The sequence below is a fragment of the Poecilia reticulata genome, linkage group LG7 (assembly GCF_000633615.1).
Source record: "Poecilia reticulata strain Guanapo linkage group LG7, Guppy_female_1.0+MT, whole genome shotgun sequence".
NCBI lineage: Eukaryota > Metazoa > Chordata > Actinopteri > Cyprinodontiformes > Poeciliidae > Poecilia > Poecilia reticulata.
Window position 1 is genome coordinate 10,473,169 of NC_024337.1, and position 17,167 is coordinate 10,490,335.

The 17,167-nt window shown below is 39.5% G+C and overlaps 2 protein-coding genes across 5 annotated transcripts in view; both read left to right on the plus strand.

Annotated features, from left to right (window-relative positions):
* ampd2b (adenosine monophosphate deaminase 2b) overlaps nt 1–11,498 on the plus strand; it is a 25,932-nt gene extending 14,434 nt beyond the window's left edge. For all 4 annotated transcript variants that reach the window (XM_008413300.2, XM_008413303.2, XM_008413304.2 and 1 more), the window contains 17 exons: nt 2,212–2,336; nt 2,430–2,560; nt 2,664–2,732; nt 2,804–2,906; nt 3,028–3,232; nt 4,332–4,473; nt 4,599–4,688; nt 4,923–5,052; nt 5,162–5,356; nt 5,436–5,567; nt 5,682–5,845; nt 6,388–6,514; nt 6,616–6,779; nt 6,979–7,099; nt 7,194–7,367; nt 8,607–8,717; nt 8,819–11,498. In XM_008413300.2, coding sequence (XP_008411522.1) covers nt 2,212–2,336; nt 2,430–2,560; nt 2,664–2,732; nt 2,804–2,906; nt 3,028–3,232; nt 4,332–4,473; nt 4,599–4,688; nt 4,923–5,052; nt 5,162–5,356; nt 5,436–5,567; nt 5,682–5,845; nt 6,388–6,514; nt 6,616–6,779; nt 6,979–7,099; nt 7,194–7,367; nt 8,607–8,717; nt 8,819–9,034 — 2,399 coding nt within the window. In that variant the 3' untranslated portion in view covers nt 9,035–11,498. The remainder of the gene's footprint in view (nt 1–2,211; nt 2,337–2,429; nt 2,561–2,663; nt 2,733–2,803; nt 2,907–3,027; nt 3,233–4,331; nt 4,474–4,598; nt 4,689–4,922; nt 5,053–5,161; nt 5,357–5,435; nt 5,568–5,681; nt 5,846–6,387; nt 6,515–6,615; nt 6,780–6,978; nt 7,100–7,193; nt 7,368–8,606; nt 8,718–8,818) is intronic.
* A 1,878-nt stretch (nt 11,499–13,376) lies between these two features.
* Nucleotides 13,377–16,328, plus strand: LOC103467181 (glutathione S-transferase Mu 1-like). Its single transcript, XM_008413309.2, has 8 exons — nt 13,377–13,517; nt 14,574–14,649; nt 14,737–14,801; nt 14,902–14,983; nt 15,098–15,195; nt 15,289–15,384; nt 15,653–15,763; nt 15,983–16,328. Exons 1-8 carry the CDS (start codon nt 13,482–13,484, stop codon nt 16,079–16,081), a joined length of 663 nt encoding a protein of 220 aa, XP_008411531.1. The 5' UTR covers nt 13,377–13,481; the 3' UTR covers nt 16,082–16,328.
* The last annotated feature ends 839 nt before the right edge of the window (nt 16,329–17,167 follow it).

The following is a 17,167-nucleotide window of genomic DNA, read 5'->3' on the forward strand; positions in this document are numbered from 1 at the left end:
ATTTATTTTTTTCCAACAATTATCCAGAATATTTCTCATTAAAATTGCTCAAAGAAACAGTTATGGTAAATGTCTCTTGCTTACTCAGCGTACAGTTTTCCTGCGAACATCGACTCTGAGTTGGATTTTTCTGTGCAGCAGACGTGTGTGTTCCTCTCATTGTTCCTCAGAGCTTCAGATTCAGTCTATGTTTTGACATTGCAGCCATGTGGTCCCAGTAAACTTGTTCTCTGTGTTGAGTGGGATGTGTTGATTGGACGGTGTGAGGCTGAGTGCGATCAAATGTGTGGTGGGTTGAGGGCTGGCCAATTAGTTTTTAACAACTACTTTTTTTCTGCAACTCTGTAAGGGTCCAGACTTAAATAAAGACAAGAGGTGTTCAAAAATAAAAAGAAAAAAAAGAAAAAAAAATAGTTTAAAAGAGATGCTCTTTTAAACTAGGCAGATGCTCCTGCCACAATAGAAAGTTTTCTTGTCGGGTTGTGTGTGTGTTGTGTCTGAGCTGCTGTCAAAGAGGTCAGACTGTAACATGCAGTGCATCCACTCTGACCTCTTTCTGAACATGGTGTATAAATACCGAGGGACATCAGCCCCACTGATACTCTGCCATGCATGCAATGAAATATTCAACATGATGATGAATATTTCAGTGACAGGTAGTGTCGAGTTAAAGATGGATATCTGTCTAAAAACTACAGAAACCCTTCTCTCTTTGTTTATGTCTTAATCATAAAATACTTTCTTTCTGCTTATTAGATGCATTCACTCACTTCCGTCCTTGTCACGGGGATTCTCACGTTCTGAGAGCCTCCTCATCTGTCCATGACAGCCAAGTCTGTGTAGGACTGGGTCCTGCAGAGCGATAATGGCCTGTGTGCCTCTGCTCTGATGGCTCTTCACCTAAATGGCTTATTGTGTACGAAGGCACAAATAGGCGCTGAGCTCCACTGCACTGTGGGAACCCACCGAGTGGACTTGATTTAGTCACTGCTCACTGAGTGAAGTGTAAATTAGATCTGAGCTTCTTCAGCAATAATCTTCCTTCCTATTCTTCTTCTGTTTTTTAGGCTCCAGGTTTTATATAGGATTACAAAAAGCTTCGGTGTCACTAATTGTTCAAAGAGATCTGACCAGCAGAGGAAGCCCTCGCAGTCTTTTTGGTTGCCAAACGTTTAAGTGAAAATTATTAAGGAATAATGACCGCCTGAGTCCAAGAACAGAACAATCTGGTCCAGAATCTGGCACATGAGACTGTAAAGAGGTCAAATCTTTGACCAGTGACCAGTGTAAACTAACATGAACTTAGCTGCAAAACAAATACTATCACATTCACAAGCCGCCTTTGGCTCACTGTAGATAAATTTGCTCACATGTCCAGAATCGGGGAATGTGAAAAAATAAAACATGCATGATGAAGCAGTCGAGAAGGCAGCTAGAAGTAAATTGTTACATATGGAACAACAAACTCAGGCATCAGTGCATAGCAAAAAATACTTAAAAAAATAATAACAGTCTTTAGCTTAGACTGTCTACATAAGGCAAAATGGTTTTATATTTGTTTGTTTGAACATGAACTATAAAAAAAAACCACACACACACACATTCCCTTTTCTCGCCGTTAAATCAGACTCAATTTTTTCTGATTGAAGTTGGCTTGAATACCAAAACGAATTATATTTCCTAAATGCAAGAATAATGAGGGGTGCATTTTTCATTTTCCTGTTATTTAATTTTAGAATATTTCCTCAGTATTTCATAGAACTGCGATTTAAACGACTCGTGTCAAACAACTTACAACCGTTTGTTGCCGCCACCTAAATTCCTAGTTGGGACGTTGTCCTCAGATTTGCAGGTTTTTCCTTTGATTTTACCAATGGTCATTATGTCCAAACAATTACATTTTATCTTGACAAGACGGAACATGATTAGGTGCAAACATGCACCTAATCATGCACCTAACATGATTAGGTGCATGTTTGCACATGCACCTAATCAAAGTAGGTGCATGTGCAAACAGTCCTTTGTGTTGCTTTTGTAGAACGATGGCTTCTTCATCGCTGAGTGGCCTCGCAGCCCAACTTCATACAGAATTTGTTTCACTGTTGATAATGATGCTCTTTTACCAGCTTCAGCCAACATCTTCACAAAAAATTATTTGCAAGTGTCGCACTAGTTTCTAAAACACCACTTTGCCTCTCTCTTCCTCTGCAGTTGAACTTCGTGGCCCTCGCCGACTTCTCACTTCCCAGCATTCCTTGCCTGGGATCCCAGTGGCCCTGAAACAATCCATCGACCTCCGCACCTCCATGGACGGGAAATACAAGGAGATAGCTGAGGTACAAACTCTCCCACTGAGCTCCCCCGATGTGAACATATGTCTTTTAAGCTAATATGTCAGCTTAACTTGCCGTTTCTGCTTCTGTGTGAAGGAGCTGTTCTCCCGCAGCCTGGCGGAGAGTGAGATGCGGAGCGCCCCCTATGAGTTTCCAGAGGACAGCCCCATCGAACAGCTGGAGGAGAAACGCCATCGCCTTGAGCGGCAGATAAGTCAGGATGTCAAGTAAGTGGCAGAAAGTACAGAAATGTGCAATTAATGTAGCGATTCGGGTGGTTTTGTTTGTAAATCAGAGATCCCAAAGTGAGTGTAGCGCCTCTGTGCTCAGGTTCGAACCAGATATCCTCCTCCGAGCCAAACAGGAGTTTATGAAGACAGACAGTGCCACAGACCTGGAGTGAGTCAGGAAAGAGTTTATGAAATGATTATTGTTGTCACATTTTACTGGACTTATGGACCTGTCATCAGATTCATGAAGGAGCAAAGCCAGGTTCCTAATCAGCTGGAGAGAGACGTGGTCCCAGAGAGGGAGTATCAGAGGGTCACTATTTCCGGAGAGGAGAAATGTGGGGTGAGTTGGAGAAGTCAGATAAAACTTTCTGTGTTTCTCCACTTTTAATGTAACACCTCCTCCACCGTGAAGACATACTCTATCTTTGCACCTTTTTTAAATCTGTTGCTTTTCCCTGAAGGTTCCCTTCACAGATCTGCTGGACGCTGCCAAATGTGTGGTGAAGGCTCTGTTCATCAGACAAAAGTACATGGGTCTGTCGCTGCAGAGCTTCTACAGGACCACGGCTCGCTACCTGCAGGAGCTGAGCGAGAGACCGCTCTACTTGGACATCTACGAGGAGGAAGAGGAGCTGGCAGAGACCACCGAGACCAGCATCACCGCAGGTCGGCACATACAGCAATGAGCCAAAGCTATGGAACAGAGATGTTAACTCAGATATTAACTGTGAGAAGTTACTGCTCTCCTAAAAACAAATATGCGGAAAAGTTTGGAGGGAATCATCTGGAAGTTTCCAGCTTTTTATTTCCAGCTTCAAACCTCTGCTGTTGTCCTAGTAGTTCTAGACTCAAATAAATGTCCAAAACACATTCAGTATACAGAAACAGATGTGCAGCCAGTTGTTTGGTTGCTGTTCACCAAACAGCGGAGAGCCCCTCCCAACTTCTTAAGTGGACAAACAGGAAATTGAAAAATTGTCAGGCCACTGCAGGCATTGCTTGTGCCGCCCCATTGGCTGTTCCCACCCGGAGCAGAGAGCCATGTTTTATCCATGCCTGGACCCTTTAGTGTTACAACAAGGGGTTTCTAATATTTGTGGTTTTATTGTTTAGTTTCTTCTTATGTATTTTGGTAAAGATTCATACATTTAGCAGCTGCTAACAAGATGTAATGGTGTTATTAAGACATGGGGGGCCAGCAGGTGAAGTTCACTGCAGTATAGATTTTTACACCTGGACAAAATCTCTAATGTCCACAGCAGAGGGACTGGTTTCATCCAACAGAAGATGCTACTGGTGAGCTCTGAACAGTCTCACTTGCTGCCGAAGATTTTGTCCTTTTGGTTAAAGACATCACCACGAGCGTCATTTGCATGTCTGCCTAGCAACTCATTTAGCACGCTTCAAACAACAAATGTGCCCCTTAGTTCAACTCTGCTATTTTTGACTCCACCAGCTGACCAGTTAAAGAAATTACCACCTTTCTGGAGTGAGACTTAAGCAGGCTACTGCAAATAATTTTTTAGTCTTTCTTCTTTTTCATATTTTATTTATTTAACGTTAAAGAATGTGAATATGTGATGCCAGGGTTTCTGGATCAGACCGTAAAATGCTAAGCGACAGCAGTAGTACTCTCTCAGTGGAGTACACCCTGGCACCCCCCACAGATTTAAAGCTCTACAATCTGTTACACCCCCCTGAACATGCTGCCACAGTGTGTGGGCCGCTGAGCTCAGACCGAGCATGAATTTCTGCCCCCTCACAGATACCACGGTGCACCCACCTGCTTCTGACACGCACCCGTACGAGAACCGGGACCCCGCCAGCATGGCCCCCGATGTGGGTTACAGCTGTAAGATGGTGAACGGCGTCATGCACGTGTACACCAGCAGGGACGTTATGGAAAAGTAAGATATTGGGGACAAATCTCTTGGTGCTTCATCCTCGATTAGAGGAGTTTTCTGTTTTTAGACTCTGTTCACGTGTTCCAGTGGCAGCAGCCAGACTTGTTTGACTGTGATGTCGCAAACAGGAGCACAGAGCTGGACCTGCCGTACCCAGACCTGCAGGAGTACATCGCTGATATGAACGTCATGATGGCCCTCATTATTAATGGACCCGTGTAAGCTCTAGTTCCTAATACTGAACACTACTTTGTAGAAAACACAGCCTTGCAAAAGTTTCCCTAGGCCTCAAACTTTTATTGGGATTTAATAGGATAAGCCAACATAAAGCAGCTCATAATTATCGTCTGGAGGGAAAAGGTCACAGGGTTATGATTACTTCTGCAAGGCACAGATTGTTTGAAATCAGTTTAAAACCAAATAGTGTGGTGAAATGTCTCCCTTCCCAACAGAAAGTCGTTTTGCTATCGTCGGCTTCAGTATCTCAGCTCCAAATTCCAGATGCACATCCTGCTGAATGAGATGAAGGAGCTTGCAGCACAGAAAAAGGTTCCCCACAGAGACTTTTACAATATCCGTAAGGTAAAAATCACACCTTCTTGTGCCTCGTTCCATCATAATCATTTGTGGGTAACCCAGAAAAAGTAAAGATTCCCCCCCCCGTTTGTTGGTTTGTTTGTTTGTTTTGCAGGTAGACACTCACATTCACGCTTCGTCTTGTATGAACCAGAAGCATCTTCTTCGTTTCATCAAAAGAGCCATGAAGAAATATCCAAAAGAGATTGTGCATGTGGAGAAAGGCAAAGGTCAGACTCTCATGGAGGTGTTCGAGAGCATGAACCTGACCGCCTTTGACCTTAGTGTGGACACTCTGGACATGCATGCCGTAAGCAACACAGCGTTAAAAATGGATAAACAAGAACTACGAGGTGCAAAGAAATGTTTCAACTGTTTTCCGTCTGCAGGACCGCAACACCTTCCATCGGTTTGACAAATTCAACGCTAAATATAATCCCATTGGTGAATCCATCCTGAGAGAGATCTTCATCAAAACCGACAACTACATCGAAGGGAAGTACTTCGGTCACATTATAAAGGTGCTCGTTACAAAGCATATGTAACCTCTTTAGCCACTTCCTATGAAATCCTAACTGTGTCTTTTTTAAAGCGCTGTCGCCCTCTGGTGGCTATTTTCCCTCACTGCTTCTCAGGAAGTGATGGCGGACCTGGAGGAGAGCAAGTACCAGAACGTGGAGCTCCGGCTGTCTATCTACGGCCGCTCCAGAAACGAGTGGGACAAGCTGGCCAAGTGGGCCGTCAGACACCAGGTCTACTCCAACAACGTGCGGTGGCTCGTACAGGTGCCACGACTGTTGTGAGTTTCTCCACTGGCGTAAATCTAATTTTTACTCAAAACTACGGAGGGAATAAAGAGATAGTGTCCAATAAATACTTGTGCCTAAAAATAAATACATTTTATAAATAAATATCCTTGCAGATCTAAAATATATATATAAACCATTATGCAATTAATCTTGAAATACATGTATTTAAATATACAAAAACGACTTTAATGTGAAATAAATTCAGGTTTTCTATTATTAATAATTTATCAATTTAGTACATTTGCTGTGTATATTTTGATACATTTTTATTTCTAATGTTGCAACTTTAAACAATGTATTTATTGCTGTGTTATTTAAACTATCATAATAATTTATTTATTGCATTGAATTACAGTTAAATATTTACATTTAAATTGCTTCATCTAAATAAATGAATAGACTACTTAATCTGTCATAAAATAAATTTCTCTTTTAGGTTTCCAAACAGCCAGAAGTTTTTGTGAATATCAATAACAATGATTTATACGTGATTTTTTATTTTATTTATTTTTTTGATGTTCCCCTCTCACAGTGATGTCTACCACACAAAGAGACAGCTGTCCAACTTCCAGGAAATGCTTGAGAATATCTTCAGGCCTTTGTTTGAGGTCACAATCAATCCTGGCAGCCACCCAGAGCTGCACCTCTTCCTTCAGCATGTACGGCCACTTCGCTGACCCACCGAATCTGATCGTCACCCTCACATCCTCCTCAGAGAGTTTTCTTTTTTTAACAGATCTGCACTTTGTTTGTCCTGCAGGTTGTTGGCTTTGACAGTGTGGACGATGAATCCAAACCAGAGCAACATATCTTCAACCTGGACAGTCCGCTGCCAGCCAACTGGACGGAGGAGGACAACCCACCATATTCCTACTACCTCTACTATATGTATGCAAACATGACAGTGTTGAATCACCTGCGCAGGTAAGTTAGACTACACCTTAGTGCAGCTAATAGTATATGTTACTGAAGGCTACTGTTCAGAAAATAAACTCTTTAGATCCTTTGCTTTCCTCTCTCATCTCTTTGATTGCGTGTCACTGGAGAAGATCTGTGGGTGTTTATTTGTTGTTTTGTTCCTCGCCGGGTTCCCAGTATTTTCTACACTGTGTTTTTATCCCAGGCAGCGCGGCTTTCACACTCTTGTTCTGCGGCCTCACTGTGGGGAAGCCGGGCCGATCCATCACCTGGTGTCTGGGTTCATGCTGTCGGAGAACATCTCCCATGGGCTGCTGCTCAGAAAGGTGGGACGCCCCAAACCACAAAACGTTCTTTATTGTACTTTGTGAAAATTCTCTTGGGGCATGTCGCAACACGATGCCCCCGTTTCTCTTCCAGGCTCCGGTGCTGCAGTACCTGTATTATTTGGCTCAGATTGGCATCGCCATGTCTCCTCTCAGCAATAACAGCCTGTTCCTCAGCTACCACCGCAACCCTCTGCCAGAGTACCTGTCTCGAGGACTCATGGTCTCTCTGTCCACAGACGATCCTCTGCAGTTTCACTTTACCAAGGTCAGACAATGCTTACCAACTCACAAATGAAGTCTTGAGCTTAAGCAGAACCTTCAGCAGCGAGAACATTAAAAACTTTGAAATAAAATTATCTTAAAAGGAGTAGGTGTGCTTGTACTGCCTACTTGACAAGTGTTGGATCTGCGTATAAATTTATGAGAGTCACGAGACAAAAGAAGTTAACGATTACATACAATAAAGTTCTTCAACGTACTACAATTAAAAATTAAACCCTAAAAAATCATTTGAACTGCTTAATACACTGATTTAGTTGATCTAAAAACAAATACATGTAGCCGTTTTTCTTCTTTCTTTTACTTTCAGTTCACACAGAGTGTAAATATCTAAAGCTTAAAATGTATAAATAAGAAAGTATGCAATCAGTTTTTTGTGATATGTGCAGTGCTCTTCACATTCACAGTCTTTGGAAAAAGGGTTCCTGCTTCACACTTTGTGACCTTGCATTCAGTTCCACATGGTAATACTTTGTGGAACCACCATTCATGCTCATTTCAGCTGCTAGTTTTTAGGTGTATCTACTGCAGATTCACACTTTTATTTACATCTGGACTTTGACTGCACCTGCTTTGATCTCGGTCAGTGGTGTCCAACTCAAGCCCTCCAGAGCTAAAGTCCAGCAACTTCTAGATGCATCCCTGCTCCAACACACCTGAGTTAAATGGTAAAATTACTGCCACACCGCGTCAGCGGGTTCTGCAGAAGCCTCGTAACCAGTTATTTATTGGATTCATGTGTGTCAGAGCAGGAGTGCATCTAAAAATTGCAGGATAGTATCTATTTAGCAGTGGTTGGATGCTTTTTTTCTTGCTACTCGTCCATTAAATGAATCTTTTTGGAGCGCACAGCTAATTATGAAGTCTCCCACCTGAGCTATGGAGTGCTGCAGCTCCTCCAGAGCTACCATGGGCCTCTTGGCTAGTTCCCTGGTAAATGTGCTGCTACAAACTCATCTTCTTATGAAGTGACCTCTGAAAGGTGACCATGTACTTAGTTTGCTGCAGTGAATTTTATTTATTTTCACCAGGGTAAAGGTTGGATAAATACAAATGCTCTCTGCATTTACAGAGTTTTATTTGTGGAATTTATTTTTATTTTTTTACATTTTAATATGGTACATAGATTTAGCTGGAAACTTTGGTTAAATTTAAATGCTGTTGGTGGAAACTGCCTCTAAATTATATTGGTACTGATTTCAGAGCATGTGTTTATTTTGTGCAGGAGCCACTGATGGAGGAGTACAGCATCGCTGCTCAGGTGTGGAAACTGAGCTCATGTGACATGTGTGAGTTAGCCAGGAACAGCGTCTTAATGAGCGGATTCTCTCACAAGGTAGTATTCATCTTTACAGCACGCTACATATTAACCTGCCTCACGGCAATGAAACAGACTATCAGTATGCAGACAGTTTGATCTCCCTCTGTCCCCGACAGATGAAGAGTTACTGGCTCGGCCCAGACTACATCACAGAAGGCCAGGAGAGCAACGACATCAGGCGCACCAACGTCCCCGACATCCGCGTGGCGTACCGCTACGAGACCATGTGTGAGGAGCTGAATTTGATCACGCAGGCCATCCGCACAGATGAGCTGGAGACCATAGAGGAGGAGGGGGCATTGAGCATGGGAGCGGTGCAGGCGGAGAAGTGAACGTGCAGCACAGACGGCTCAGCACACAGGCCACGTTTCCACATCTGGATGTTGTACACGTTTGCATAGAAACACATCACTTGTGAAAGAAAAGAAGAACCTTCCATATGGGATGATTACGAGCTGCTAACATCATAAATTAAAACCTGTGTATCTTCAGTTTTCTTCCTTTAGTTTCCCGGAGTTGTTTGTTTTGTTCCTGATGCTTTTTTTTCCAAAATGTCTCTTGACTACGTCCTTCTAAGAGTATCATAGACTGTTACCATATTCTGTCACCATTTACTGTATGTCCAGTGTCTGTAACTGCTTGCACATTTTCAAAAATATCATGAATAATAAACAGGATCCAAGATTGACTGTGAAAAGAGAAATAATTTAAACAACATACAGAGCTGCATTTAGGATCAGGTTACTTGGTTACTTTTTTTTTTTGGCTATTTAGGAGGTTTGAAAATGTTCTTTTTTTTCTTTTTTTTATCTATGTTAGTCCTTCATTAGTTGTTGGGTCTTGCAGCCACTGCTCCAGCTACATTAAACCTATAATAACATAAGTTAAAGAAGCGAATAGATTTACCATCTCTGAAATCTTACAGACAGCAGAAAAAGCGATAGTAGAGCCATCTGCAGAGTCTGCAAACCTGACAGTATCTGTCAATTGAAAAAAATATATATTTATATACAAAATATTACGCACTGGTAAACACTGTTTACTAATCAAACAGTGCCCAAGACGTCAGAAACTAGTTGGGCTCAGAAGGATTTTATTTCACGGTATGCGAGTAAAAGGGGTTAAATACAATAGCAAGTCACAATTTTCAGATTTCATGTTTGAGGCTGTAACATGAGAAACTCAAAAAAAAGCTAAGCAGTGTATTCCTAAGACTTAATGCGGGAATATACATAAAATTCCTGCACTTACAATAACAATGTGTGGACCAATGTTAAACTTCAGAATGCCAATTAGAACATAAAGATGGACTTAATGTTTTAACATCATTAGACAGTTCATAGATTACCATTTTGAAACCTTAATTTTTGGTAGGTGGGTTTTGGTCCCTCTGCAAAGTGACCACATAATTTTTCTCTACATTAAAAAAGCTGTGGGTGGATATTCTGTCAAACAAAGTTGGATCTGTCTTGAAAAACAGAAATCCATTTAAAGGGAACTTAGGTAAAAGATTAGCGAAACAAAATCTTGTTTTCTATGTAGTTTGCATGTGGTCTCTGTGCTCTCTGAATACTCTTGTCCTAAACGTGCATGTAAGACTTATTGGTGACTAAACCACCTTAAGCTGTGTCTGCATGGTTGTTTGCCTTCATCGCTTACCCCATTGTGGAGTTGGAATAGGCTCCAACATGGAAGCATCTCTCTTTGGATGGCATCGTTATTGCATTTTAGGTTTCTTACTTAGTGGCTTTGCGTCTGAGATTTTGTTCTGTACATTTTATATAGACAGGTTATAATTAAGAGGCGATGCTTTAACTCTTGCCCATGATCAACTGTGGCAACATAGCTAACAAATCAGAGAAGCCCTCACACACATCATCTTCCTTGATTTCTTGATTTTATTAAAATTCTCTTTAACTTAAACTTGAACAGATGTCAAATGAACAAATAATTTTAACTGTGATGCCCTTGCATGTCATTCTCAGTAACTTCTGTTGAAAGTAGCTGCTGTCAAATACAATAAACAATTCACACAATAACAACATTAGATTTTTTTTTTTTTTTTTACAAATTACCTGCAAACGTAAAGATGTCCAAACTTAAAAAAAGGACAAAATCTGTTTTATATGTGCAGAAGAGGCCAGCAGGATTAAATTACAACCACATCACTAAGTCTTTTACCTAATAAGATTTTGCCTTTCTGTACGAGAATTACCAGCTGAGCTGTTACGTAAACAAAAAATGAAAACCAAAATAAATAAAATTAGAGAACTGATGCTCAAACACAGAAACATGTTAGATGATTGAGTTTCAATCGTGTTGTACCAAAGAGAACATCTCCGTCTTTAGTTACCTGCAACATTTTGTTATATTTCTTATTAGTGATTCATAAAGGTAGAATGAGGACAAGTCAATATTTGTGATACTACACTTCTGTAGTAAATATTATACTAGCTTTACGACTCTATCTGCTGATGGTTTGACCTTTGATCACCACCATGTGCTCTTTACAAAGACATATCTGAATACATGTCAGGCTGTACATGGTATAATCTATTTCCTCAGTTTACACTCCTTGCACATATAGAGAAGTGCCAGATATTTAAAAAAGGTTATTTATAAACTGAGAATTGATAAAGTGCAAAATCATTTTAAAACTCCTGCCTTATGTATCCTGGTGTCATTAGGGCTATTTCAAATCTAAATGTATCCTTTTTTTGAGAATTGTACATGTGTCATTTGTGGAATATTATTGTGTCTGTAAAGAATAAATATAATTTATGCTGTCAAACATGAGTATTCAGTTTGCAATGTATCTTATATTGAGCAAGCAGTGCAAAAATAGGGCAAGGTAAGCTTCTCCCTGGTATTACTTGTTGATAGCTCAAAGAGATTGGATGTCTTTGTCAGTGATTTAGTGTTTAAATAAAAGATCCGAATCATATGCCCAAATAAATAAAGCTGAAAATCTAGAAGAGAAGTTTTACTTGCTTTGTTCTGCTAAAGTTGTATTTATTTTAAGTTTTATTTAACCTCCAATGGTAGTTAAGGGACAAAAGATCAATAAAATGATCTTATGAAAGACAAATAAAACCATGTTAATAAAATCAAATTGTAACCCAGGTCATACATCTTTCTCTGTCAGCTGGTCAGTCCATCATTATGATCCCTCTTGTCTTCTCCTCTTTGCACTGACTCAGCACTCAGAGCTCAGAGAAGTCAGAGATCATTTTTAACACATCTTCACTTGAATAAGCAGCATGTCGTAAACATTGCACTTAAATAATCTTGAGAGCCCTAGAGTGTGGACATAAAGATTATGTAGTTAAAAGTTATGTCACTTGAAAGCATTTTGCACTGTCAAGGTCCTTATGGTAAAGTGTTTAAATCAGAGTGTGAATAAGTATGATCGAGGGTACTTTTTGTGGAATCATATTCAGTTTCTAGTAGTTCTGCAGGAAGCGACGTTGAGAAACCTCTTCACTAAATGGACTGCCCAAACCGACTTGGTTTGAAATGATCGCTGAAGAAATGTTATTTTCTCTCCGGCCTGCAGAAGTTCTCTCACAAATATCAATTTGTTTACCTGTTGTTAAATTTTCCTGAAATCAATGCAATGTTCTTATCTGGTATTAAAACATGCTGCAATGGCAGCATTGTAGAGTTTTGATCAAAAACATTGCAAATAAGAGAAAAATAAACAAGAAAAATAGAAATGGGCAATGCGCAAGAAAAATGTCTTACGAGATGCTTTTTAGGATGGCAGATTTTATCTTAAGCAGTGGCTTAAAACTGAAAAAGAAATAGACGTGTTGCTCTACTGGTAAGAACCCTTCATATTTTGATACATTTTTTTTCCAAAAATGTAATTCTTCTGAATGCAACATTAAAAAAGTGTTTAACATTACAGACCACAGTTGAACTGTATAAATCAAAGCCTTTTATCATTTAGAAACTGAAATTAATAATTATTTGCTTTACATTGTTCTATCATGTTCTTTGGATTGATTCGTCTTAGGATAAGATTAAGCCTGCAAACTGTGACTCAGCACAATTTTGAAAGATATGCGGAGTCACGTAGCACAGCCATAAAATGATTCTATCTCTTTTATAAGCAAAAAAAAAATTTGCTGAGTAAACATGAGCTTGCTTGTCTTATCAAAGCCATACATGTTATCAATTCTGGTGTGGGCTACAATCCAGTGTGACCTTGATTTTCTGTCTTTCACTCAACAGTCCAGATTAATGCATAATAAAGTTTGGAAAAATTTAAAAGGGATGAAAATATGTCTTTCTCAAACAGACTGAGGATTTGTGAAGGAGTCCCTGTGCACCCACAGCCCTAACTTCACTCTAACCACTCTGAATGCCTCCCCTTTCACTGCTTCTCCACTTCATGTTGTATTATGCTGATTTAGTTTTCCCATCCACGCATGTTTCAGACCAGAACCCCAAACCGACTAGCAAATGCCTGAATGTCATTTTGAGCTGAAAAAATACAAGAAGAGATCATTTACAGAGAAGTTTTTTTTTTTGCAGCCAGTTAAACAAGGTCAATCATGAGTCAGCACTTTTCTGAACTTAGCCACTCGCACTGTGTACATACACAGTTGCCCATCGGCTCCCACCCCTCCCACCTCTTCCTCCAGTTGGATCACAGGATATAAAAGACTTTGTTTCTCTTCTCCTTTTCACTGCCAAGCAATCCTTCTGCAGCAGCACCACCAGCAGCCACTTTTCCTCTGAGCCACACTCGCTCCAAAAAAACAGGGAATCAAGATGACCATGTTACTGGCTTACTGGGATGTCCGAGGGGTAAGTAAATACTTCTGCTTTGAAAGTATCGGTTGACGTTTTTGCAGCTCTCTGACATATTGTGCATATTGCAGAGCAGCAATCAGAGCGAATTCATTCCTAACGGTCAGTCGCTGCAGGCATTTGAAACAGCTGCTGTCACTTTACTTCACCAGAAGATGCCACAGACTGTTTTTACTACGCTTTTATGGACACGTCAACTGAGAGGCGTTTCTTCAAGGCCACACAATTCAGAACGACTTTTGAAAGTGCAATTTAACTCTAAAGCAAACTTGTTGCTCCACAGGATTAAAAATTCAACAGTCTTTTAATCTGCATATCACCTTAGAAAAGGTCATAGAGGTACTATTTTTATTTTACAGTCTGCAGTGACAACATATATCTTACAGTTTTAAAAAAAACAAATAGTAATAGATTGGTACAAATCAAATGGTACTAAACTATCTCTTCTAATAAAGACTACGCAGCATTTTTCTTATTTTACATAGAAATAAGAAGTGGGACCAACACAGTGATTATAACGATAGCATAAGCAGATCAATAGAAATTATTTGCTTTTTTATACTTTGCAAAACTCATCACTGTCCTTTTTGTATATCAATAATTGTCACAGAAAAGACAAGCCTGTGAAGCCTGCGGTGTTTTCTGCAAACAGACCAATCAGAAGCCTTTTGGTTCTCTGATATGACATCTATGCAAGAAAGGTTTATTGCATAACTGCCATAAATGCTTATCTGTAACAAAGCTGCAGATATGTCACAGTGAGATACAAGCTCATTGTTCTTTGCAGTAGCTTTAAATAATTTCAGAAAGACTATATGGTTCACATGTTCACGTTGCTAAAAATAACTTTTATTTTGAAGAGTAATGGTTAAGCATAACCAAGGAGTCAGAAGGTCTTAGTTACCTCAACTAAAAAATATTTCAAAGAAGAGATTAAGCTTCATCTTGGTTTGTGTGTCTTTGGTTATGTAGTTAACTGTGTCGGCATATCCTCTGATTGCTCTCCTGTGAAAATCTCTAAGTTGGTGTAACCTTAAACTCTCTTCTCTGCAGTTTGCCGGACACATACGGCTCATGCTGGAGTACACCAAGGCCAAGTACGAGGAAAAGTTTTATGTCGTTGGTGATGGTAATTAACATTTATTTCAGCCTATTGATATATCACTATTTAAAACTTAATTACTTTGGTAATTTAACCCCCATTTTTCTCTGACAGCCCCAGGTTTTGACAAAAGTGGCTGGTTTAATGAAAAATTCAAGCTTGAACTCGACTTCCCCAACGTAAGGGAGACTTGTTTTGTTTTGTTTTTTTACTTTTATTCTGGGATTTATTTCTGTTTCTTGTTTTTTTAATGAGGACAATATTTACATTTCACAATAGCTGCCCTACCTGATTGATGGAAACAACAAGGTCACACAGAGTATGGCCATCCTGAGGTACCTCGCACGAAAGAACAACCTGTGTGAGTATTAGTTGTCATAAATAGGAATTTTGTTTGGGAGAGTTCATTCATTCAGCCACAAAATATATACATTTTGAAGTTGCAGAAATACTGAAAACTTTCATCCCCACACAGGTGGAGACACGGAGGAGCAGAAGATCAGAATAGACATGCTGGAGCAGCAGTGCTTAGACTTGAGAGCCAGCTTTGTGAGGATGTGCTACGTTGACCTTGTACGTATATAACTGTTCAACTGTGCAACATTCAGTCTTACTTAATAAGTCTCAATGTCCTCTAATGCTAATATATATATATTCTGAAATCAGGAAGGTCTAAAGCCAGACTACTTGAAGGCGCTGCCAGAAGCACTGAAGCTGTTCTCTGACTTCCTGGGACAGAGGAAGTGGTTTGCTGGTGACAAGGTAACTTATCTTATAAACATAAAAGAGTTAATAGTCAGCTATAAAACAGCTTGGATCGGATTTTTATTGAGGCTTTTATTAGTTTTTATTATTCTCTCAGGGTTCTTAAATAAATAAATAAATAAATAAATAAATAAATAAATAAATAAATGTACACTCTAAAGCTGCATCAAAATGATTATTTTAGATTTATTTACATAATCTGTCGACTTTACCTTTGACTGCTAATTATCATTTTAAGTATGTTATGTCTTTTCTTTTAAACTAGCTCACCTATGCGGACTTCATCATGTACGAGATGCTGGATATGCAGAGGATGTTCCATCCTCCCTGCTTGGATAATTTCAAGAACCTCAAAGCTTTCTTGGACCGTTTTGAAGTAAGAAAACACTCTGCTGTCTAACATTTACAATGATCTGTCCACCACTGTGGTAATTGCCCCCAGTTTTGTTCTGTGACGCCACCATTATTTACCTTAAATATGTTCCTGCCAATGTTTTTTTCCTCTCCAATCTTTCCAGCTGATATGATGAAATATAATTGATCAAGCCAGGATTTACTGTAAAGTGATGTTTGTTTCTTTTGTATTTTGTCTTAGGCTCTGGACAGGGTTTCTGCCTACTTAAAGTCAGATAAATACATCAAGGAGCCCATCAACAACCGCATGGCCCAGTGGTCATTCAAGAAAGTGAAGTAAAAGTGAAGAACAACAGCTGTACTCCTGGAAGACATGATAAAAAGTTTGAGAGTTAAGAAGTAGAATTTGATTCAACAATTAATTAGCAACTCAGGAAAAGTCGTCATCAACAGATGGACCAACATATCAAGTTTCATTACTTTCATATTAATGCTACAATGTTAGGAAAACTATGGTTTGCTTAAAACTCTTTTTACATGTGCAACTTTTTGGACGGATTAAAATAAATGTATCTACTCTGAACTTTGCTCTGGCTTCGCTTCTTTCTGTTTAGGATTCCAGTTAGATGTTACATTTTTACTTAACACCACTGAGTAGAGACTAAATGAATAGAGAGAGATACTGCAAATTCAGCTGAAGATCTTTTGCAATATAATATGACTTGTTTAGACTTTAAAACTGGTTTTCATAGTTAAAAAAGACACAGTACTTAATATTAGCTTCAAAGGGCGGTGGGAGGTTTAGACAATCCTACACGCATGAAAAGATTTGAAATCAATCCACGTGGCCTGTAGAAAATTCTGGTTTCATGAGGTTTAAGGTTTATTCTTTTGGATGTGGGGCCACCTAGTGGTGTAAAAAATATCAAACTGTATATCCCATCCTCAACACCGCCACCTCAATTGTGGTCCTGGAAAATGGAGGTCTAACAGATTCCTTAGAGAAAGTTGCTGTTCCCCAATTTAAAAAAAAAAGAAAGATTATTTAAAGTGAACTTCTTTTAATAAGCATTCTTAAAAGTATAAGTACATTCTAAGGTCCAACCTTTAGTTCACTGTCTGAAAAGATGATCTCAAAGAGGCCTTTGTTAATAATCAGTGTGATAAACTGAAAAGCAAACAGTTAATCACACTGATTGTTAACAAAGGCTTCTTTCAGATCATCCTTTCAGACAGTGATCTAAAAGTTGACCCTTTTGGAAGATGTGGGTCATGTTACATCTGACCTAAAGCTAACATGGTGTCAGACATGGTGCGGATTGTGTGCAGGTTTAGAGCTACTTTGCCTTCTCAAGACCTTGATACTTGCAATGATTGATGAAATCGTGAATTTTGGTCTCCACCAGAAAATACTGCAGCAGACTTC